At 44.4% G+C, this 21,870-nt stretch overlaps 1 protein-coding gene across 4 annotated transcripts in view; it reads right to left on the reverse strand.

Annotated features, from left to right (window-relative positions):
- Window positions 1–21,870, reverse strand: part of ARHGEF26 (Rho guanine nucleotide exchange factor 26) — a 118,963-nt gene that overhangs the window by 5,426 nt on the left and 91,667 nt on the right. For all 4 annotated transcript variants that reach the window (XM_025880120.2, XM_073898386.1, XM_073898380.1 and 1 more), the window contains one exon: window positions 9,888–10,097. In XM_025880120.2, the coding sequence (XP_025735905.1) occupies window positions 9,888–10,097 (210 nt within the window). The remainder of the gene's footprint in view (window positions 1–9,887; window positions 10,098–21,870) is intronic.

Below are 21,870 nucleotides of genomic sequence, written 5' to 3' on the forward strand. Positions count from 1 at the left end.
GCTCATATTCTCTCTCTCTATTAAATAAATACAATCTTAAAAAAAATAAATAAATCCATACTACATGGCAGATTCAAGCACCTGACATCCATTATTTCATGTCATTCTCCAAAAGCCCATTTAAAGGATGAGAAGGTTGCATGGAGGTCCTGAGGCGAGCTATCCAAACCAAGGTGAGTTTTGACTCTGCACTCTGCCTTCTCAGGAAGGGACACCTTGATGCCCAGTGCTTGAAAGAAATTTTTTTTCTCCTGTAACAGCCTGTACCTAAAGGTGCTTCTCGCTGTTGCCCCATCTTCACCACCCCTCAGGTATCCTTCCATCTGGGCAGAGCAGACCGCTTGCCGGCCTGGGGCATGCCACGCTGTTCCACACCCTTCCCCGCCTGCTCTTCTCACTCTCAAGTAGGACCTTCCCTCTGTTTCTACCCATTACGCTCAATCATCATCAACGAAGAACATACATAAAACACCGTGCTGATCTTAAGGGTATACAGAGGTATGAGTGGTTTCATAGGTACACCCAACACCTTCCGTCCCTTTCCTGTCAATAACCGCCCACAAAGGGAACCACCACCACCTGTCTTATGCGTTATGAAAATGGAATCCTATAGTATGTCCACTTTTGTTCAGCACATCCACTCAGTTGTGAAAACACAAGCCTCACCTCCTCCAGGTGGCCTCCCCGGATGCGGGAGCCCACAGCCCCATCCCCAACCACTCTGACAGCCCTGCTCCCATGCACTCCTCTCCACAGCACTATCATATTGCTGGCCGGCTGGAAGCCTCACGAAGGCAGGCATCTTGTCTGTTCAGTTCACTGCGTTATCTCCAACACCGCCCGGCACATAACGGAGGCCTGTAGCCATCTGTTAACCTAAGGAATCACTGTCACTCGTCACGCACTGCCCCTCATGTCCTCACTCGTCTGTTCCTCCTCCTAGGCCATAAACGTCAGGAAGGCAGGACCTGGGTCTTGTTCTAAATAGTTATGGAGCACTTATGCGCCAGCTACAGTGCTTTTTTGTATTTTTCAAGGCCATCGAATTTAATCTTTACAACAATCTTGGAAATTAAATAGTAACATTATTATTTCCATTGTATTGTTCAGAGGACGAAGCTAAGTTTGGAGGGTTAAGCACCTGCTCCCGGTGGCAGGGCTGAGTGGTGGAGTCAGCAGATAAGCCAGGTAGTCTGCGGCCTAAAAGGCGGTGCTCCCTAGCAGGTGCTCACAAAATAATGAGAGAAGTCAGGAAGGGTGGAAACCACAGGGTGCTGAAAGACAGACTTATTTCAGAAACTGAGGCTGGGCCCCAGTCACGCCAGAGTGTCAAGGAGTAAGTAATGTGCACAACTGACGTAGACACTGATGGTACTGCTTGCTTCTAAAAACTCGACTACAGGACACAAAGGGCTTTAGGGCGGTTTTATAAGGAATGAGTACTTTATATAAAGCACAGCCTCCTTTAAAATGATCCTAAGCAAACACTTAAATCTTTGATATCATCTCTTCATCAGATAAGATCTATTTTTTTCTCGGGCTCACGTGGAATTTCCAAAGCACAAAGGCAACTGAACACTAAATAAGATCTGACTGGCAGAAGAACCGTTCAGCAAGAGAAACCTAAGAGGCCCGTGTGCGCCCCGTGCGCCACACCCAACCACGTGGGACTCCTCTTGGCCTCCCCGCGCGTCTCCGCGTGGCCCTGACTCCCGTCTGCCGCCCTTCGCATCACTTCTCAGGCACAGCCCGCCTCTGGCATCCGGTGGCCCGTTTCAGGGACGGCCTGACCCTGCAGCCAGTTTCCAGAAGTCCAGATGAAACCTCTCACTCCCGCGGCACGCTGCCTGGATGCTAATGGCATCCCTTAGACACGGCGGCCCCTCACGGAGCCTCAAGAGGACAGAACAAGATACTCCTTGTTGCCCTCACTGAAAGGAGCCGCTTCTTGAAATGGCTTCAACTGAGCCGGTCCCTCCCACCCCCGCCCCCCTCACATGCCATCAAAACCGCACAACTCCACTGCCCCCCCTCCCGCCCCCCGGCCCCTGGGGGCCTCCGAGAGCCCTGCCAAGGAGCTCCTTCCCACTATGAAGCAGAAAACCCTGCATCCACCCCGAAGCAGGGAGGAGACTCCCTCAACGGAAGAGGGAATTCTAAGAACAAGAAAAACCAGGGCATAGACGTACCCGTTATTAAACTGAGCTAGCAAGTGCGGGGCTCCCTCGAAGACAGCTCTTTTCTCCGGGGACAGCAGGAAACAATCGACGTGAATTCACAAGCCGCCCCACTGCCAGTTCATAGACTTTTCCCTTTGCCCAAATAAAGCAAGAGAATGAGGAACAGTGCCGCTTCCGTGGACCACCATCCACGGAGCAACCCCTGCCTCTGCACGAGCCCTGTGTTAGGATGGGGTTGCAAAGTGAATAAAACAGGGTCTCTTGCTCTCTACAGCCTCCAGCATGAAGGAGCAGAGAGGGAAGAAAACAAACACAAAATCCAACACAGCGTGCGACGGGCTACGTGCGGTAGAACATTCTACTTAAAACACCGGGCACCCAAGGAGAGACAGAGAGGACTAAGAGACATTTGACGTAGTATCTGCACGTGAGCCCTCTCCTGAGCCCTACGTTCTTCACGCACGGCATAAAATTACGCACCCCCAGTTCCCTCCTCAGGAGTCAACTGCAGCCACACCGGGGCCTGCCTCTTATGCAATTAAGCGCAGTAGGCTTAAACTTAATTGCACAAAAGTCAAAAACACAAAGCTGGTATTCTCACTGAATACCAGCCATCTGCTAGAAAAGAGATGTGTAGTGAGAGAGCGGAGAGTGAGCTCCGAAACGAAGACGCAGGGCCACAGACAGACTGGATACTGAAGAGCCTGGGGAGCATCCATGGAGGACTTCACCACCGAAGGGGTCTTCCTGAGCTTTCAACAGGAGCCAGCAGACAGCGGCTCTCTTTTTTTCCCCCCCCCCCAAGATTTTATTTATTTATTTGAGAGAGCGCAAAAGCGATCACAGAGGGAGAGGGATGACAGAGGAAGAGGGTGAAGGGAGAAGCAGACTTGCCGCTGAGCAGGGAGCCCGATGCGGGGCTCGATCCCAGGACCCCGGGATCATGACCTGAGCCGAAGGCAGACGCCCAACGACTGAGCCACCCAGGCGCCCCAGATGGTGGCTCTCTAACTTCCCTTGCAGCTCCCTTCCAGTGGCAGCCGGCCAACTACCTTCTGTGTTCCTTGCCACAGTTTACAAATTTACCTATGGTTCCTTTAGAAACTCCTGTACCCATGGCCTTTGGGCAAAAGTCCTTCGAGCCTCTGTGAAGGCTGGGATTGTGTGCATGGTGGTGGTTTCGGTTTGTTCCCTCACACATTCAGTTCAAACAGATGAGTTCAATGAACAGATCCACGAAAGAAAACCCAAAGGGTGAAAATGATGCTATGCGACAAAATTTAACAAAGCCGAACACACACTCAACTCACCAAATTTAAAAAATCGAACCAAAGCAAACTAATTCCCGAGGCCCACGACAAGAGTTCTAAGATTAAGATTTTATGACATGTTACATAATTAAAGCGACCATTTCTTGTGTGTCATATCAAATAGCTGACAAGACAGAGTTTGGCCTGGAATCTTGGCATAACCGAAAGTGGGTCAATTCCCTTTCTCCTCAATGATAAAAGACCCACACCATCGCCTGCCCTCCTGTTTCATCGGAGTTGGTGATGAGCATCACAAAAGACCAAGTACTCTGACGGGCACTATACGATGTAAGAGATCATGCTTGGATGTGGATTCCAGATGCATCGGAGGGGAATACTACAGCTATAATAAACACATTTCTTTTCCATAGAAATTATCCTCGCTTGTGGATTTTTGCTAGAGGATGAAGGATAAGAGTATGTCAGACATACTATTTACAATTTTATTCCATCCCATTTACTTCCTGTTGTTAATTAAATCATTAACAGAAGCAGGAAGGCCACAAGACTCCCTGCAAACAATGCCCCTTTATCAGGAGGCCCAGGAACTGGTTGTCTGGCCGGCTGACAAGGACCAACCACATCGGTGAGGCTTCTAGTTCTTTCAGTGAGGGAGAAATTGTGTGAACGATCTCAATTCTGATTATGGTTTGAGGTGATTATATCCTATAGCTAAACATAAAGGGTAAAGAAAATGTGTGTTCATCCCTGAACACGTCTGGATATCTCCCCATCCGCCCGCGCCAGACCCAAACACCACGCAAATTCCACCATGAACCCAGGAGGCCGGGGCCGCCACTTGCAGCCCCCCACGCCTGTGTCAGCGGCAGCTGCCCCTGCGCTTCGTCTTCATGAAGGCAGACAAAGGGGGCTCTCCGGCTCCCACATTCCTCTAGAAAGGCCCAGAGGGAGAAGAATGACAGTGGTAAAACATTCGTCCTCTGTCCTTTTATACAGGATACGCCTTGGTATTTGTCACAGACTGCTGTCTCGTGAATAACGTGACTTAAGATCTTTCACGGGCACACAGAGAGAACACAGCCACAATAGCAAATATGGAAAAACAAGTGGAATTTAGAGAAAACTTGCTCGGGCAGCACAAAAGGGACAGTGAATATCCGGACAGAGAACAACAGGGAAGCAGTATTTTCCTCCACGCGGCCACTATTCTACCTTGCCTGAGATGCAGGAGAGCTCACTACATTCACCGTGGGTCAATTCCAGAAATATGCACTGGGAACCTGCTATGTGCAAAGTGAGAAAAAGACACAGCTGAGCATAGGGATGAGTCATAAAACCATGCAAAACTGACTAGAGAGAGGGGGAATGGTTAGGAGGACACTACAGGGTGGCTCAAAAGGTAAGTGACACAGAGGCTCCTCGGTGGCTCAGTCGGTTACGAGTCTGACTCTGGGTCTCGGCTCAGGTCATGATCTCAGGGTGGTGGGATCGAGCCTCGTGTCGGGCTCCACGCTCTTCAGGGAGTCTGCTGGAGATTCTCTCTCTTCCTCTCCTTCCGCCCCTCCCCCTGCTCGCCTACTCACTCGTGCTCTCTCTCTCTCCCTCATATAAATAAATTAACCTTCAAAAAAAAAAGATAAGTGATACATGGGTTGTCCTCGGAAGGAGGCGGCGGCATGGAAATGAGGAGGGAGGCAATGGACTTCTTGTACAAAAAGAACTGGCAGATGATGGATTTGTTCCGACCCGGAGCATCACAAATGACACCAAGTCTCCAGACTGGATAAACGTGAAATGGTGCCAACGGTACCAGTTACAGAAATGTGCATTTAGGGAAAGCGCTGGGTAGCTGACTGGTTCAGGAAAGCGAAGAGAAATGGTTAGAAATAGAAGGAAAGCTCCCCCCGCTTGTGCGTGCTCTCTCTCTCTCAAATAAATAAATAAAATATTTAAAAAAGAGAGAGAGATGGAAGGAAAGCTAAGAGAACACGGATAACAGGTTAAGAAAATGTCAAAAAGGGGGTCCGGGTGAGAGAGCTGAATGGACAACAAAACGAAATGAGATGAAAGGTAAGGAAGGGCCGACTGCTGGACAGGGTAACCAGGAAGCTGCTGCGCATCTTTCGACAGAGCAGCCTCGTCAGGGCAGCAGAGGAAGAAGCCACAGTGAAGACCGAGGAGGAGCAACTTAACATACGGTGTTAGCTGCTCAAGCCTAAAATCCAAAGCACCATCCATTCCTGTCTTTCACGCACGGCCACGCCAACTCATCCAACCCGTAAGTCCATCACATTGTCCCTGCCTCCAAAAGAGCACGTTTCTATCTCCTCTCTCAGACCACGGCCCAGGCCGCACTCAGGGCTCCCCGTGACTACTGCAACAGGACCCACTTTGCTCTCCCTGCTGAATCTTCTGCCTTCATTCCAGTCTTCCCGGGAACTCCCTGCTACAGTTTACGAAGCTCTAGATGGTGGCTTCTCAAAATATGTGTGGTGAAGAACCAGTCCTCAACCCCCAACCCCCGACCCCATCCATTGTGGACCAAGTGTTCTTAGAAATACAACAAAAGTGAGTTACTGTTAATCACATGCTTTGATGCTGCAGACATGTCAAAATGCTGTTAAGTGCTCAACTGCTTCCCTCGGGCCCAGGCGGAGATGGCGTGAGGATTGACGGCCCACACGCCACACCGGAACCGCTCTGCTCTGAAATGCTCCAGCCTCCCCTGGCGTCTTGACCGCCCACTCTCTCTCTGCCGCATTCTGGTCTAGCCATCTCCATCATGTTCAAGCCAAGTTTGACAACTTCAGACTTGTTTCCCTAGAAGTTCTGCACCTGCTGTTGCCTTCGCCTGGAACATTCTGGTCCTGCGTTTTCCCATGGGTTGACTCCTTGTCGCTCAGGGTTCGGGCCAAATGTCACCTCAGGGGAGTCTTCCCGCACCATCTATTCAGGATTTTATTATAAAATATTTCAAGCAATGGGATGCCCTAAATTAACCAGCTCGGTTTCCACAGATTATTTTTTTTTCCCTTTTTAGAGTCTATGAACTGAGGAAAACAATCCACGTTTTAGTAGTTTTTCACATTTCATATTTCATAGCAACTGGCTTCCTGGAGTTTTCCTTCCAGATAGATGTACAACAGGGCCAAATGGCAAGGGAGGGGGGAGCAGTCTACTGAATGGCGGCTTAGATGATTAAAACTTGTTACCAGGAAGGACACTAGATTCAGGAGGGTCAGGGGTCTGGTCCCGGCTTTGGCAATAACTCACTTCCTGTGTGACTTTAAGCAAATCACGTCACCTTTGTCTCATTTTACATCTGGGAGAAAAAATGAGGGAAGAAGAGCACAGACCAATAAATAGGGTCATCACCGATTTTACTGCCTAAACAAGACACTTTTGAGAGTCAAAGAGGGTGCTATTCTTAACTCTGCCAGAACAAAAGATGTAATGCCGATCCTGGGGAAACCGAGACAGGAAACCCGGATGTCACCTTACTTCGGCTCACAAGTGTATCCTTCTCTAGAAACATCTATGGGTGTTCACCTTCCTCATGTTCTATGGCTGACTCCATCTGGCGCATCCCAGGTGTTCCTTAAGTGCTCACCCCATTTCCTTTTTTGGTGAGCTTTTCTGAATTCTTTACGTAATCAAAGCTATTGCTCTGTTCTACCATTTCACCACCTTATAATGACTGAACTGTCCTCGTGTCAAATAGCGATAGCCCTCCTACTGACAACAGTTTTTCCAAGAAGGTAAAGATTTAGGTACGAACCTCCTCCTTTTTCAAACCAAAGAATACGTAGCCAAAAGACCTATGTGACTAAAGTTCTGCCACGATTCAAAGGCCAGAATGGGGTGAAAACCTTGTTTGCCCAACCAGTTTGCCAAGAGACCCTCTTAACCACATATAACATAAAAGAGAGGAAACTTAAGACACACACATTCACCTATACATTTTGCAAATCTTAGAAGCAAAGAGAACAGTCTACATAGACCAAAACTCTGATTGTCCGCCCGAAATCAGGTAAGCCCAGGGTGATCTGCACTTACCCAAACATGGCACATAACAATTTGCTAGACTTTTAAACAGTCAGTTGTTTTTTTCTAAGGAAAGCACATCTTGGCTATAATAGATTTTCTTTCAGCACCAGTGCTATTTTATGCCTTGAGTGCTTAAAAGGGTCCGTTTATTTACTTTTCAACTGTAAGGGAGCTGGTGTTGGACGGGAGGGCAGTGGGGGAGTGAGTCCTGTACGCAAGAAGACCTCTGCCCCTTACGGAATGTTCTTTTGCCATTCATTAAAGAACTACAAATCTGAGTCAGACCCATGGCTCATACCATTTATGGGTGACACAACTCAATATTCTGAGAACATTTCTGATTGAGGAAACGAATATCCATTCAGCCCATGGCAAGATCAAAAGGAAAGGCGGTGAACAAATGCTACAGAACGTCCCAGGAAAGGATCTAGCCTTGGTATACAAAGAACTGGACATGTCCGTTTACTTCCTATTCTCCGGGAACAATCTCAGGAACAAGTGGTGGAGGTTACATAAATTACAAAAGAGACAGGAAAAGCTCTGCTGAGATGTTGGCAGGACCTGAATAAAGAACAAACAATCCTTATAAACAGAGAGAAAAGGAAAACACAAAGCAAAACCAGTAACACTTTCACCATTTCGAACAAAAACTGATGAGTGAAAATCTGTTTCAGAGATTTCCCTAGAATGTCTGGACAAGCACTCATCCCCAAAGCCTTTAAGACTCTTTCATCCTTAAAGTCATATAAGGGGGCGCCTGGGTGGCTCAGTCAGTTCAGCATCTCCGCTCAGGTTTTGATCTCAGGGTCCTGAGTTCAAGCCCTACACTGGACTCCATGTGGGGCATGCAGCCTACTTTAAAAAAAAAAAAAAAAAAAGTCATATAAGATCCAAAGCTCAGACATATGAAATTCTCTTTTTAAGAGAAGCTTCCCCAAACAGAGGAAGGCTAGATCTGCCTTCACTGGCCGAGGGGTTTAATCCCTTTCAGAGTTGAAGAAATGCCTTCCTGAGCTGGGGTCTTGGATATGTCTCCTGCTGGTCACCTGCATAGACCAGCTAGTACCATACCCACCCAGAGGTGCAAACACAGAGGAGCATGCCTGGAACGTGGCTGGGCTCTTTAGCAATTTCATGGAAGAGCTCTGGGACCTTAGAAAAAGGCATTTCTTTGTTTTATAAACAAACACATAGGATGAAGCTCCTTTTCTTATTCCCTCTGCTAATTCTCAAGTTCATTTGGAATACTCTACTTCGGCTATTTTCAAATCTCAAATAGATTTTACATCAACCTGTCCCTCTTGGTCTTCTTTAAGAGCCTTTGAGAAGTTACTTCTTATGCCAAAAGATAGGAAATGATCATTTAAAATGTTTTATGTGGATACTTGATAATTTTAATCTTTTTCTGATGTCTCTCTTTAATGACCCAGGAAGCACTGTTAAAATACTCTTAAGAAGGAGAGATATACCTTCCTGGGTTTCCTTTCGTTAAGCTTTTGCTACAGTCTTAGGGCTGTTATTCACCAGCTGCCGGTCCATTTTAATCGCACCACGTGGGATCCCTGGCCGACTCCAGTGGGAGGGATGTGGAGGATCCCTGAGGACCAAGGCTGAAGGGCTTCCTCTCTTCCTCTCCTGCTCCGCCCAACAGAACACCTGCCTGTGATGATTGTTTCAAGAGGACGCTTCCAGTTTCTGAACAAATAAATAGGTCAACAACCTCTAAATGGACCCAATCGTGGGGGGTAGACTCGGAGGTGAAACCCCCTTGCCTTCATCCACGGTGAGGCTGGCCGGCCCCCCAGCCACCGGGGCTCCAGCAGCCACAAACAGCAGGGCTGTTTATTTAATTTAGCCTCTGCATCAACTCTGATGGGAAAGTGGATTCGTGAACGTTCCCCCAAACTGAGTATCTCTTTGGATAGGAATCCTTAGGCTTTTTGCTGTCTCGTTGATGGTAGGTGATTGCAAAATGGCCTCAGCTCCCTCATCTAGGAAAAATTATGGCCTAGACTCAAACTACCAGGTGTCACCTACCCAGGGCTCACGGGTCATATCTTTATCCATGATTAAAATAAAGAGATTTTGAAACCACTCTCTAAATATAAAAGCACACCACCTAAAGCACAATGCATCCATTAGGAGTCATGAAAATGAAAATAATAATGTGCATCTCTCGAGACGTTGAGGGGATCGAATGAGTGAAAAGATGAGCTTGCGCGAACCACCTAGACCCAGTGCTTGGTGCATAGGAGGTCCTCAGCAAAAAACACACAGTGTTTATTCTGTGTTCTACTGTTCACTGTTTTCAGGGAGTCTTAGACCAGGGCAATGACGTAGGGAAGACTGGGAGCAGACGTTCTGAAACCCCGTCCCCGAACACACTTACTGCGTCTCAGCCCCGAGCAGCATCTCCACTTTCTCACTCGCGTGGTTACTGAGGACCGTCAGAGTGAAGAGGTGGCTGGCAGAGCTCTGTCTTGAATAAAGCATTGTGGCACTGTTCTTCCCTGGAGAAGAATTAAGCTCTTCGTTGTCACAAGATTCCACCAACAGTTGATCTCTTAAGGAATAATCATTGACATTGTAACTTTCTTCACTAAAAGGAAAAGGGAAAAGAACATGCCAGCAATTCAGTGGATAGGACTGTGACACTGTCAGTTTTCACGTCGCCTTTGGGGAGAAGGTGATGGGGAGGAAGGAAGGAAAGGGAGAGGATGATTTATTTTAAAACATGAGCTGGAATCTGAATTTATATATATATATATATATATATATATATATATATATATATATATACTGATTGTGAATCAATATACACTTCCCAAATTAGACCCGTCAATTACTACTTCTCTGTAATATGCTAAATTGTATCTCAGGTTTAAAAGCAGTATTAAACATAATTGTAAAGGCTCTAGCTTTCACCTTACATTATCCTGGAACTGTTATCACCAGTGAGACACACATACGCAGTGGTAATGCTCGGATGGGTACGCTTCCCCAGTCTTCCCTCCGTCCACAGAATAAAGAGGGAGTCCCAAACCGATCCTGGCTCTGGGTAACAAGGGCTCACTCCCAGCCTCCAAACCACTAGGCACAGGACGGAAGAAGAGCCTCAGAGGTCTGCCTGAGCCGTCCTTCTCTCCCAACATACGTAGCCTCGCCACCTGCTTCAGAAACCACCAGCACTGATTTCTCTATCCCCGCTTCTGCCCAAGATCCCCAGTATTCCTCATTCCCCCGACTCGCATCCCCGTAGCACTGTGAACACGCCTAATCTGGTTCCACCCTCTGAGCTCCTCAGCTGGTCTCTGAACCCCTTCTACTGGGTCCTCCGGAAATAGGGCTCATGTAGGGAATCCAGCAAGATCTTATAAATCCTCAGCCTTGCCCTTGAACCCTCCCTTTACCTTCTTGCCTTAACAGAAATTTGGCTCTCCCTAGAAAATGTGGCCTCCCCTGAAGGCCCTCTGCCGGCTTGCCTCTCGTTGCTGCTGCTAGAAAATGATCACTTCCTCCTCCCAGAAAGTCTTTAGCTTTGAAGCTCATGCTGTCCAGCTCTATCTCACAATCAAAGTCAGGGACAGACTCCTGGACGAGTTAGGAGTCATCTGCCCTTACGAGTTTAGTTGCTGGCTCACGGTCTCTCCCCAACAAGACGTTCCTGAATTTCCACGGAGGGGAGTCTTCCATTACCCTGGCTTCTCAGTTCCTTGATTTCCCCTTCCCCAATCATCTTATTTTCTCTCCTTCAGCTACCCCAGCCATCGTCATAACCTAGACCTTGTCATTGCCATCAACCGTAACCTCTCTGTAATCCCAGTGTCAATCACCCTCTCCGACCACCTATCTCTCCAACTCCCTTCTTCTTCTAATCCTCAACCCCAATGATTCTTTAGCCCACTGACTCTACCACCTTTCCCCTGTCCTTAAACCCTTCGTGTCCTCTCATTCATGCTTATTAAATTACCCAGCTTGGGTTTCTTGGTATGTAGTTTCAATCACTCCGTGCATACAATGCTCATCTCCTTGGCAAATCCCAGCCCTGGTTAGATCCGGCTCTCCCTCTACTCCACCTGCATCTATAACCCTTGCAGCTGAACATGGAAGAGCTCAAGAAAAGAACTACTGAATAAATGGATGATTATGCAATATATTCTAGGAACAAAATGGACTATTTACCTAATTTAAAAATAAATGCAAATGTATGAACTCAGAGAAACGAAGAGAAAAGGAAACTCCTTGTGTCCAGTCAACTACACTAGGAATTTCAGGATAGGTCATTTTGCTTAAGATTTCTTAGAATTTCTTTCATTCAGTGGTGGACATCTACCTATCAACCACTTCCTTGTAACTGTCCTTAGACAACTTTATAAAATCTTTTCCAAAATTTCGTTTGATAGATACCCCCCTCAAAAAACAGCAAATACAATTATCTATAAAAGCAAAATACTTCCTTCTGATCAGGTCTAACTTGTTGCTAAGGCGATAATCTGTATTAACTGAAAGTTCACATGGCAAGATCATTTCCAAAGCTCTCCTGAAACTGCCTACAGACCAAGACAGCCATAGTCAGGATGTATAAATATATGAAATATTTCTCACATCCAAATAAGGTTTATCAAAGTTCACACAACTTTTATAAAAAGACAAAGCAGGATAATACAAGGATAATACACTTTACAAACAAGGTTATATATATATATATATTTAATTTATATGAGAATGAGAGAGAAAGCACGAGGTGAGGGGCAGAGGGAAAATATCAGGCAGACTCTCCGCTGAGCACAGAGTCCGACGTGGACTTAATCCCACGACCCCGAGATCACGACCTGAGCTGAAATCAGAAGTTGGCCGCTTAATCGGCTGAGCCACCCAGGCTCTCCAGGTTATATTTTTTAAAGGCCAGGTTTACCAGAAACAAAGCAGTCAATTTTTGGCAGAGCAGGAAAAGTTTATAATGTTGTCTAGATATCTTAAACATCGATTTAACAGCTCAGGACTCGGATAAACACCAAACAACAAAACACAAAAGCAAAAAACCTAAAGCAAAACCTCGACAACATCAAAAACAAGAGAAAAAAACAAGATGAAGGAGGGCTTCTTTGTTACCATGCTCTTTCTGTTCCTCTGAATCTTTTGGTCCAACTCACAAGTTAAACAAGATGACCTATTAGTCAAAGACACCCATTTCCAGTTAAAAATAATTCTGTTTGCTCAAACAGAGAAATCCAAGCATCCTAACGTTGTGTACATGGGTATTTAGGTAGTGCCCCAACCAATGACATTGCACAGGTATTCTTCATAGTTCCAAAGAAATAAAAGGCAAAGGAATGTTTATGCCATAAAGCCATCATTCAAGATGACTCAAGTTCCAGCATAACATGGTTCTACCTATTTGGTAGTTCCCACTAGAATCCAAGACCAAGAGGCCATAGGAAGGCTATGTAAACTAGCATGAATAAACTAGTTCAGTCTTTCTTTTCCTCTTGATTTTCTGAGTTCCTCCTTTCCCCAGTGTTTGTATAAAAACAAACAATATCCGCCAGTGTGTTTCATTAATGCTCTGAATCTTTGTCTCCTGGGGGCAATTAAGGCCAGAAAAAGTAGAAAAATTAAGAGTGGTTTTTTTTTTCATTGTTCTCTTAGGCAATGACAACCACAACACCATTAAGACCTGGGGTGACTGTGCGACCCCATTTCTGCCTGTTGGCCTCTCAAATGTACAGTGGGGAAGACGAACTGTGGCCACTTTATTTATAGCTCTGTGAGTTCACCTCAAGGTATCCGCTTTTATCCATCTGCACATCTGTGTCATTGACCATTGCCCAAAAAGGGAACTTGTCCCACTGTTTGGACTTCTGCATCCAAAACAGGACACAGGAAACATGTCTTTGTTGTTGTTGTTTGTTTGTTTGTTTGTTTAACTGATTCAATAACAATCATCCAATACCATTATTTCATCTAGACCTGCAAACTTGTCCATCACACAATAAATAATGTTTACAACTTCTTCACTTCTCTTTAAATAAACTTATATTTAAAAAAAAAAACCCTTAATTTCATTTAATGGTAGTGAAATAAATTGATTATTTATCCTCACCCTCTACTGTTCAAACCCAACGGGACAAAAATGAAAAAGCAACTACCTCTCCCACACACACACACTCACACACTCACCCTCATAAAGGTTCAAAATAATCCTATTTTCTCCTCTCCGAATCTGCTAAATACGAGATGAAATACATTCTGCTGATGTCAGGCAGCACCTACTTGCTCATGTTAATACCAAAGGATAACTCTGGGTTAAAATATGTGCCTCAGCAGAAGGAAGAGGGGAGAATCCACAGCCAGATGCAGCCACTTACAAACTAGCCCTCTCCTCTGCTTACTCAGCCATGTCCCATAAGGATAACGCAGCCTTAGCTGGACTTGGAAAAGAAACCCCTTTCCTGAGGGAAGTTGATGCTAATCAGACTTCCCCGTGTTTGTCTCTAGCATTTAACACACATATGGTTTACATAGTCTCTGAAACAATTTGGACCATGTAATTAGGAAGTTAAATTGCTCAGAAAAAGGCAAATGGAAAAACCACCTTTCCTTGCATGGAGAAGTTTATACGTAGACTTCCTCTGATTGTCTTATATGTGCTCCAAGTTTGGCAGCTGTGCGTCAAGGCCATCTGCTTTGTGCAGGCCGCGGGCCCTGTCAGGTGCAGCAATCGAATCTATAGAAGCCTGTTGTTCTGTGGCGTAAACAGCGATGCTGTTGAAACCTACCTAAAGTCCTAGTAACCTCGGCTGAGATTCTTGTCTTTCTTTTTTTTTTAACTGAGCTCGAGAACTCTCTGTAGAGAACAGGATATGGTGGTAAACACATACCTCAATTATTCTTCCCTCAGGAAGGCATTCTTTTGTTAGGCACTTCAGATAGCGTTTGGCCCTACTCTCTGCAACCTCACGGTGTGGGTTAAAACATCATATACCTTACTGTGAATAGTGGCTTTCTTAAAAAGATTCTTATGGATCACTTTTAACTTTCTGTCCCATTGATTTCTCTAAAGGTTGGAATTTTTCATAATGGGCAGATATTTATTACTTTTCAATCAGGACAGCATGTTACAACTGCGGACAACATGCACACATTTTTAAAACACCACAACCACGTACATCCATGTGCATTAGTGAGTGCAGGATGTCAGACTCCAACCTCAGTGCGGGACTTACTCTGGGGAGGAGGAGAAGGAAGATGGGATGGAGACACCGTAGATGCGTCTGCAGTATTACATCAGGCCTTTTTGTTTAAGGAGGAATGATCTGACAGTAACATGGCAAATAGTATCTGTTCAATCTGGATGACAGGTATCTTAGTGTTCGGCAATTTTCTATACATTTGAAGTACTTTACAAGCCAAGCCTGTAAAGAAAAACTTAAAGAATAATAAATGCATTGTGTCTGTGGATGTGTGAGGGTATAGCTGAAGTGACTATTGCACAGTGGAATTTTTTTTGCCTTACAAACAACTGATTATTTGCAGATGACATCATTGTTTGAAAAGATATTACAGAGTGAGAGTGAATTCAACAGTGTTTGGGTTAAAAAAAAAAAAAGCTTTCCTATATATGAATGACACTTGGTTAGAAAATGTAATAGACGAAGTCATCTTATTTATAATAGCCACAAGACCCATACAATATTTAGGATTAAACCTAACAGGTTTCTGCAATATGAAAACAGCCTCCAGGTACTTCAGAAGAAGGCCTGAATGGATAGGAAAGTTTGATACTATAGAGGTATCAATTCGTACTGAATCAAAATATAATTTTATCACAATCCCAAAGAAGTACGCACAGGGTTTTTTGGGATGTGGTGAAGAGGTGGAATAGTCAAGCTGATTCTAAACCATACAAAAAATAAACATGTAAGCACAGTCCGAAGGATTATGAAAAAGAATGAGAGTGATCCAGCCTTAGGCCACATTAAAAGCATATTGTAGGGCACCTGGGTGGCTCAGTTGGTTAAGCGACTGCCTTCGGCTCAGGTCATGATCCTGGAGTCCCAGGATCGAGTCCTGCATCGGGCTCCCTGCTCGGCGAGGAGCCTGCTTCTCCCTCTGACCCCACCCCCCGGGGCCATGTACTCTCTCACTCATTCTCACTCTCTCAAATAAATAAATCTTTAAAAAAAATTAAAAAAATAAAAATAAAAGCATATTGTAAAACTACAGTAATTCCAAGGCTGGGTCTGGGGCATGAGCTGACAGATGGATTAAGTGAAACGAAACAGCAGGCTCACAAATTGGCCCAAACACATTTGGGAATTTAGGACATAGTATGGGTGACATTTCAAATCTGTGGGGAATGAACAGGTTAGTCACCAAATAATATTGGAACATCTGAAGAAACATTTGAAAAATAAAGAAGTTTGGATCCCAATCTCATTCAGTAACCAGGATGTTTCCTTGGACCCAAGCTCTGGGTACATTAAGAGTCATGAAGAAGAGGTGGTGACAGAGCAGGTCTTTCTCCTGGGCACAGACCCATCAGGGCTTGCCTTGTGCCTTGTGGGGCGGGGGGTGCTTTTAAACATGCAAATACCTGTGGGAGAGTTCCCACCCTAACCCTTATTAGCCAACATTTTACTTTAAGTGTATAATAAGGATGACCAGGAATGGGAAATAGGCTAGTTGACCAAGATGCAGCCAGACATGGGAAAGGAAAGATGTGATGGGGGAGGTGAGGGGAAGGCTTGGATTGTGAAGGCTGGTTTTCCCACAACCCACTGCTCCTCAGCTCTAACTGTGAGTCATCTCACATTTGACCATGGCGTTGTTCTGGAATTTTCTTTTATGACCAAAATCTGACAGGTAGAAACCCAACCAGCACCTCCAATTCTTTCTTTCATAAAGAGTTAAATTTAGAAGGAAAGATGCTATCAAGAATTATCCAAAACAACATGATTTTCTGAATATATCAAAATAGTGATGTTTATTTGTTACCTGGGCAGTAGCTCCCTTTCCAGAGACTTTGTTTAAAACATGAACTCAGGTTCCCTGTTCTGAAAAACAGTTACTTGGCCGGTGCCAAGACAAATGTCTCCTGAGCTAGCAGCCGCCTGCCTTTTTTGTTTTTTCAGACCCTGTCCCTACATGCTGGTGAAACTGATCCCCAAGGCCATCATGGCCCAGCACCCCACCAAATCCATTGACCTGAATTTCAGCATTATTCTCCTTAACATCTATAAAATTTGATGATGTTGAGCCCCTGTGACATCCTGAAACTCTATCTTCCTCTTCTAATGTCTCTGTGACATTTCTAAGTCATCCTTCTTTTGGGTCACTCTCCAAGATCCTCTCCTAGCCCCTTGCTTTTCCCTGAGGGATTTTTAATGGCTCTGCCATTCTCCCAGTGTGCTGATTCACAGGACCTGAGGAGGTTTTATAAGATCAAAGGAGATTCTTTCTACTTTCCTTCAAGACATGTATAAGAATTCTTCCTGTGCAGATTTCAATTTCTCTTCCCCTTCTGAAAACATGATTTCTAAAACCCCACATTTGATCTTGTGCTTGACGAGAATAAAGATACTCTAGTTAACATTTCTGGGATAAAGACTATTGGTCTGTACTGAAATTGATTTTGAGTTAACAGGTTGAAACACTATGTCACACGACAGATGTTGATTTCAGTTTTAAAGGTTGGTTGTAGAATAATACAAGAATAAGTTTTTATTGAAGTGCTGTACAATTTTAAAGTAATGAAGTACAGTATAATACATAGGAGTAGAGACTTGATTTAGAATGTCTGGTAAGAATCCCAATTTTATCACTTACTCACTGTGATCTTGAGCAAGTTACTGACCGTTTCTGTGTTTTCTCATCTGTAAAATGGGAATAACAATACCAATCTCCTTGGATTGTTGTGAGGGTTAAGTAAGGTAATATATTTATTATTTTGTTGCACGGAAAGCTCTTACAGTCATGCCTGGCTCACAACCAGTAAATGTTAGCTATTATTTTTAATTTTCCTGACAGATCATGCAATTTGATTGTGCCTGACATTTTGTTAAAGGCTTGATAATTATAGGCACTTTGCAAATGGGCAAGTGGACTAAGCATGACTTGAGCTAAATACCTAGGTCAAGAAATTCATAGTTTGGCAAGCACTCCAACAAAACAAGGCAAGATATTTATCCAGAAACTGATTTCAAACAGACTTACTTGTTCAGTTCCTCAAAATAATTCTGAAGCTAACAAACACGCCGCAGGCTTCCTATTTCATTGTCACAATATAACAAATAGTTATAAAGACCACATTTGTTGGTAAGATAAGGATCTGATGTGATTCACTGTCACCAAAACATATGGCTAGTGACCCATCACAGGCCTAGAAAGGCCTCCTTCCTCTCATCAGATCTCCAGATTCCACAACCCAGGACCCGGGCTGCACGTAGGATGCCCTGAACCCGTGGCCCTTGAAAAGGGGAGATGGGCAAGGCCGAGAGACTGTTAGCACCTTACTGAAGCTTTCTCCCTGGCATAACCAGAACTAAACAAGCTCTGAAGAACAGGTAGGCAGCTTCTTAAGTTGGTAACAGGATTACTACAAATTACTAAGTAAACCTCACATTCAGGTTTCCTTCCACTGACTTCCTTGAATGAAAGGGAAAAATATGCTGAATTCACTTTTTTCAGCCACAAAGTCATACTGTCTCCTAATCAGCTATAAGGGACGTTGCAAGAGAATCGCTACTACAAAAGCATACACATGATTCCCATCAACTTATAAAAGAACAAAAGTCGATCAATGGTTATCGCTCACTCACTTGCCGTCTAATATGGACGGAGAGGGAGAGGCATTGAGTGAAACACATTGATTCCTAAGGTCATATATCAGGGGCCATAAATCAGGTCTGACCCCAGAGTGCACCACAACCTTCAGATGTGTAGCGCTGACTAAAGGTTTCAAACCATTTTTTTTTAAACTATAAAATAATCTAGAAGCAGAGGGGCAATAACTTGATTTGTGCCAAGATCTTTAAAGAGAGGGAGATAATACCAGTAATAATAATGATACTCAGCATGTATGAGTCACGTAGCAGGGACTATTCATTGTCTTAAGAGGTTTATGTGCATTATCTTATTTAATTCTCACAGAAATTCCATGAGGAAGATGAACTGTTTAAACCCATTTTACAGATGAGACTACTGACCCTCTAAAAGATTAACAGTAATTTGCCCAAGATCACACGGTCAGGATTTGAGCCCAGTTCTACCTGACCCCAGACGTTGATATTGTGCTTCTCAGCCACCACAGCTTTCCGCGTTGAAAAGCAATGTCAATTCTTCCTATGGACTAGAGGAATGGATACCCAAACTACTCATGACATTAGAGGAATCAAGGGTATGTGTGGCCGCCAGAGAAAAAGAGGGTGAGAAGAAAAGCAATGGGGTTCTCATGGCTCTCCTACCCTATCTCACCATCTTGAATTTAGAACCCGATACCACCAGTGGTTAGAAATAACCAAGGTTTATGTTCCAGGAATACAGTGCTTTGAGTAAGAGAATCTTATGGCCTTTCCAAGATTCTCTTACAGTTAATTTCCCAAGGAAGAAATTTACCCTGCAGAGGAAGAGAGACAGTGTCAGGTGACTTCAGCTTTCTATCGTAGGAAAGTCTTCAAAATGGAAAAACTCTAAATGGGATCAAGCCAGGCCATGACCCTTTCCAGAGAGCTTGCGCAGTTTTAAGCCACTGGGCATTCAGACTACTTAGGAAAACTCAAGTTCTAACTTAAATTCCTGAACTTATGATAATGATCTGGTAGTAATCTATTATAGAAAATCCTTTTTTAAAACCCTGAGGATTTGTAATGTCTCTTAGAGTTCAAGTTATGTCAGTATATGTAACATTTATGGAACGAGGAATCAGGAAGTGTCAATCTATGGCCTTAAATGTCTTCAGGAAGGAAATGTTATGAAAAGGAAACTCTTCCCTACACTCTGACATTAGATTATCCAAAGGCAGAGGAAAGCTCGCAAGTGCAATTTGGTACTGGTTCTAATTTTCTCCTACAATCAGTAAAGGTGTTTATCAAAACAAACAAAAAAGGTGCAAGTTTCTAGGCTATTTTTCCCAATGATATTACAGGGTGGGGGAAAGTTGAAAATAGTCTAAAAAAATGAAGTTAAAAAAGAACGAGCATAGGGGCGCCTGGGTGGCTCAGTTGGTTAAGCGTCTGCCTTCGGCTCAGGTCATGGTCCCAGGGTCCTGGGATCGAGCCCCGCATCAGGCTCCCTGCTCAGCGGGAAGCCTGCTTCTCCCTCTCCCACTCCTCCTGCTTGTGTTCCCTCTCTAGCTGTGTCTCTCTCTATCAAAAAAATAAAATCTTAAAAAAAAAAAAAGAACGAGCATAAAGAAATTGTTTAGAGAGAGGGCTGTGTAGTCAGAAACTCAGATTAGAATCCTGGCTTTGCTGTGAGACCTCGAAAAAGAGACTCTCTCTCTCTGCCTCAGGGTCCTGAGCCATTAAATGGAAATACTACTAATACTGGGTTTCTATGACAACTCAATGGTCTGTTGCATATGCACTCTGAGCACTGTTAATGGCACACTGTACAAGCTCCATAATATAGGTTCTTATCATCACTGTTACTATTCCTACTCATCTGACTGCAGGGAATACCTGAAAACATCATGGTTACGTTGTTTGTGGGTGGAGAATTCAGCAGAAGAATGGAAAAAAACAAATCAGAACATGATACACTTACTGTTACAGACAAGACTAGACTAGATTTCTGCATTCTTTCGGTATGATGCCCAACCCCCAGACCAGGCCCATGAATCTGGGTGCTCCAAACGTGCGGAAGGACACGTCTCGCCCGGCGGGAACAAAAAGGCACTACCGACAAGACACGTGAACCACAAGGCACTACCGACAAGACACGTGAACCACAGCTGGACGACTAGCACCAGCCAAACAGAAATGGGGTCTAAATCTCCAATCACTTCCGGCTTCTTTGAAACTAAGGCCCCACCCCCTTCCCCGAGGTTATCCTAAAGGCAAGCACGAGCTCTTTTACCGAGTTCTTTTGGTCTCCCAAGCTACTTGTATGTTAATTAGTGCTCTGTGGAAATGATGATTTCCTGGTTGTGGCAGGAACTGTCTGCAATCTAATCAGCTGTCAGCCTCCCCTGCTTCTGGTCTACCACGTCCCACTGTGTCCAGCCTCAGGGGATGCATCCCGCCAAACAATCAGGGCTCTCCTGTTCCCCTTGGTCACAAGCCGGGGCTCCCAGCCTCCCCTATAATGACAAGTCTTGGGACCCATGACTGAGCTATGAGACATAAGAAGTCTTCAGGGGATTGTCTGGGAAAGGCTTTCCTCTGCTGATAAAAAAAAAAAAAAAAAAAAGAAAAGAAAAGAAAAAAGAAAAGCCGCTTGAGAGAAGAGCCCCTTTGGTCAGCCTCTGTTTCTCAGACTTGCCTCCCTCCTATGTCTTTGAATGAAACCATGATGCTTGGACCTGCAGAAGCCATCTGTGACCATGAAGCTATCTGCATGGGGGCAAGAAGCAGAGCACACTGCAGCTGAAGAATGGACAAGGGCTGGGCTACTTGTGACCACGGGGCCCAGACTGCCCCCCCTTCGTCACATCTTTGCAGAGAGAAGTAACTGTCTGGAAGATTTGAGTCACTATTATTTGGGAATTGTTACATACAGCCAAAAGCTTTCCTAAGTGATCCAACAGTGAATCTACCAAAGAGAAATGGAGATGGAGAGTTTCCCAAGCTCACCTGACTTCTTGTTTTGTGTGTGTGTGTGTGTGTGTGATGATTCACCAGTTTTATTGCTTAAACCCTTTAGTATGATGACACTTTTACTTGCAGCTCAAAACATCAGTTGATAACAATAGGACAAAATAAAAGCAGGCCTAAAAACACTTCCTCTGTAGAGCAGAGTTTTTGCAAGTTTCTTCCTAAATGTGAAATTGAAGTTATGTGGTACTTATGGATAAGTTTATAGGTAAAACTCTGGAGATATGATAAGCCACATGATAAACAAAGGTTCAGATCTGTTTTTGCCAAAATTAATCCAAAATTAATACATAATGGAGCAGAATACAAAAATCACATCCTTTAAAAATAAAGGAAAACTCTAAGAAATTTTAGCTTGGGAGGAGTAGGAGGGGGTCTGCCCTTTGAGTAATGCATTCACTCAAACTGTTTATATTTCCACAATTAGTTCAAATTTAACAGACATTGATGATCATTACGGGCGAGATCGCTGGGCTATGCACTAAGGATACAAAGGTCAACAAGACAGACATGAACACATAGTAACACAAATGTTATGGCAGAGAAGTACAGGGTTTT

Source organism: Callorhinus ursinus, unplaced genomic scaffold, assembly GCF_003265705.2.
Source record: "Callorhinus ursinus isolate GAN/ISIS: 27379988/994484 unplaced genomic scaffold, GSC_fseal_2.0 scaffold1, whole genome shotgun sequence".
Classification (NCBI taxonomy): domain Eukaryota; kingdom Metazoa; phylum Chordata; class Mammalia; order Carnivora; family Otariidae; genus Callorhinus; species Callorhinus ursinus.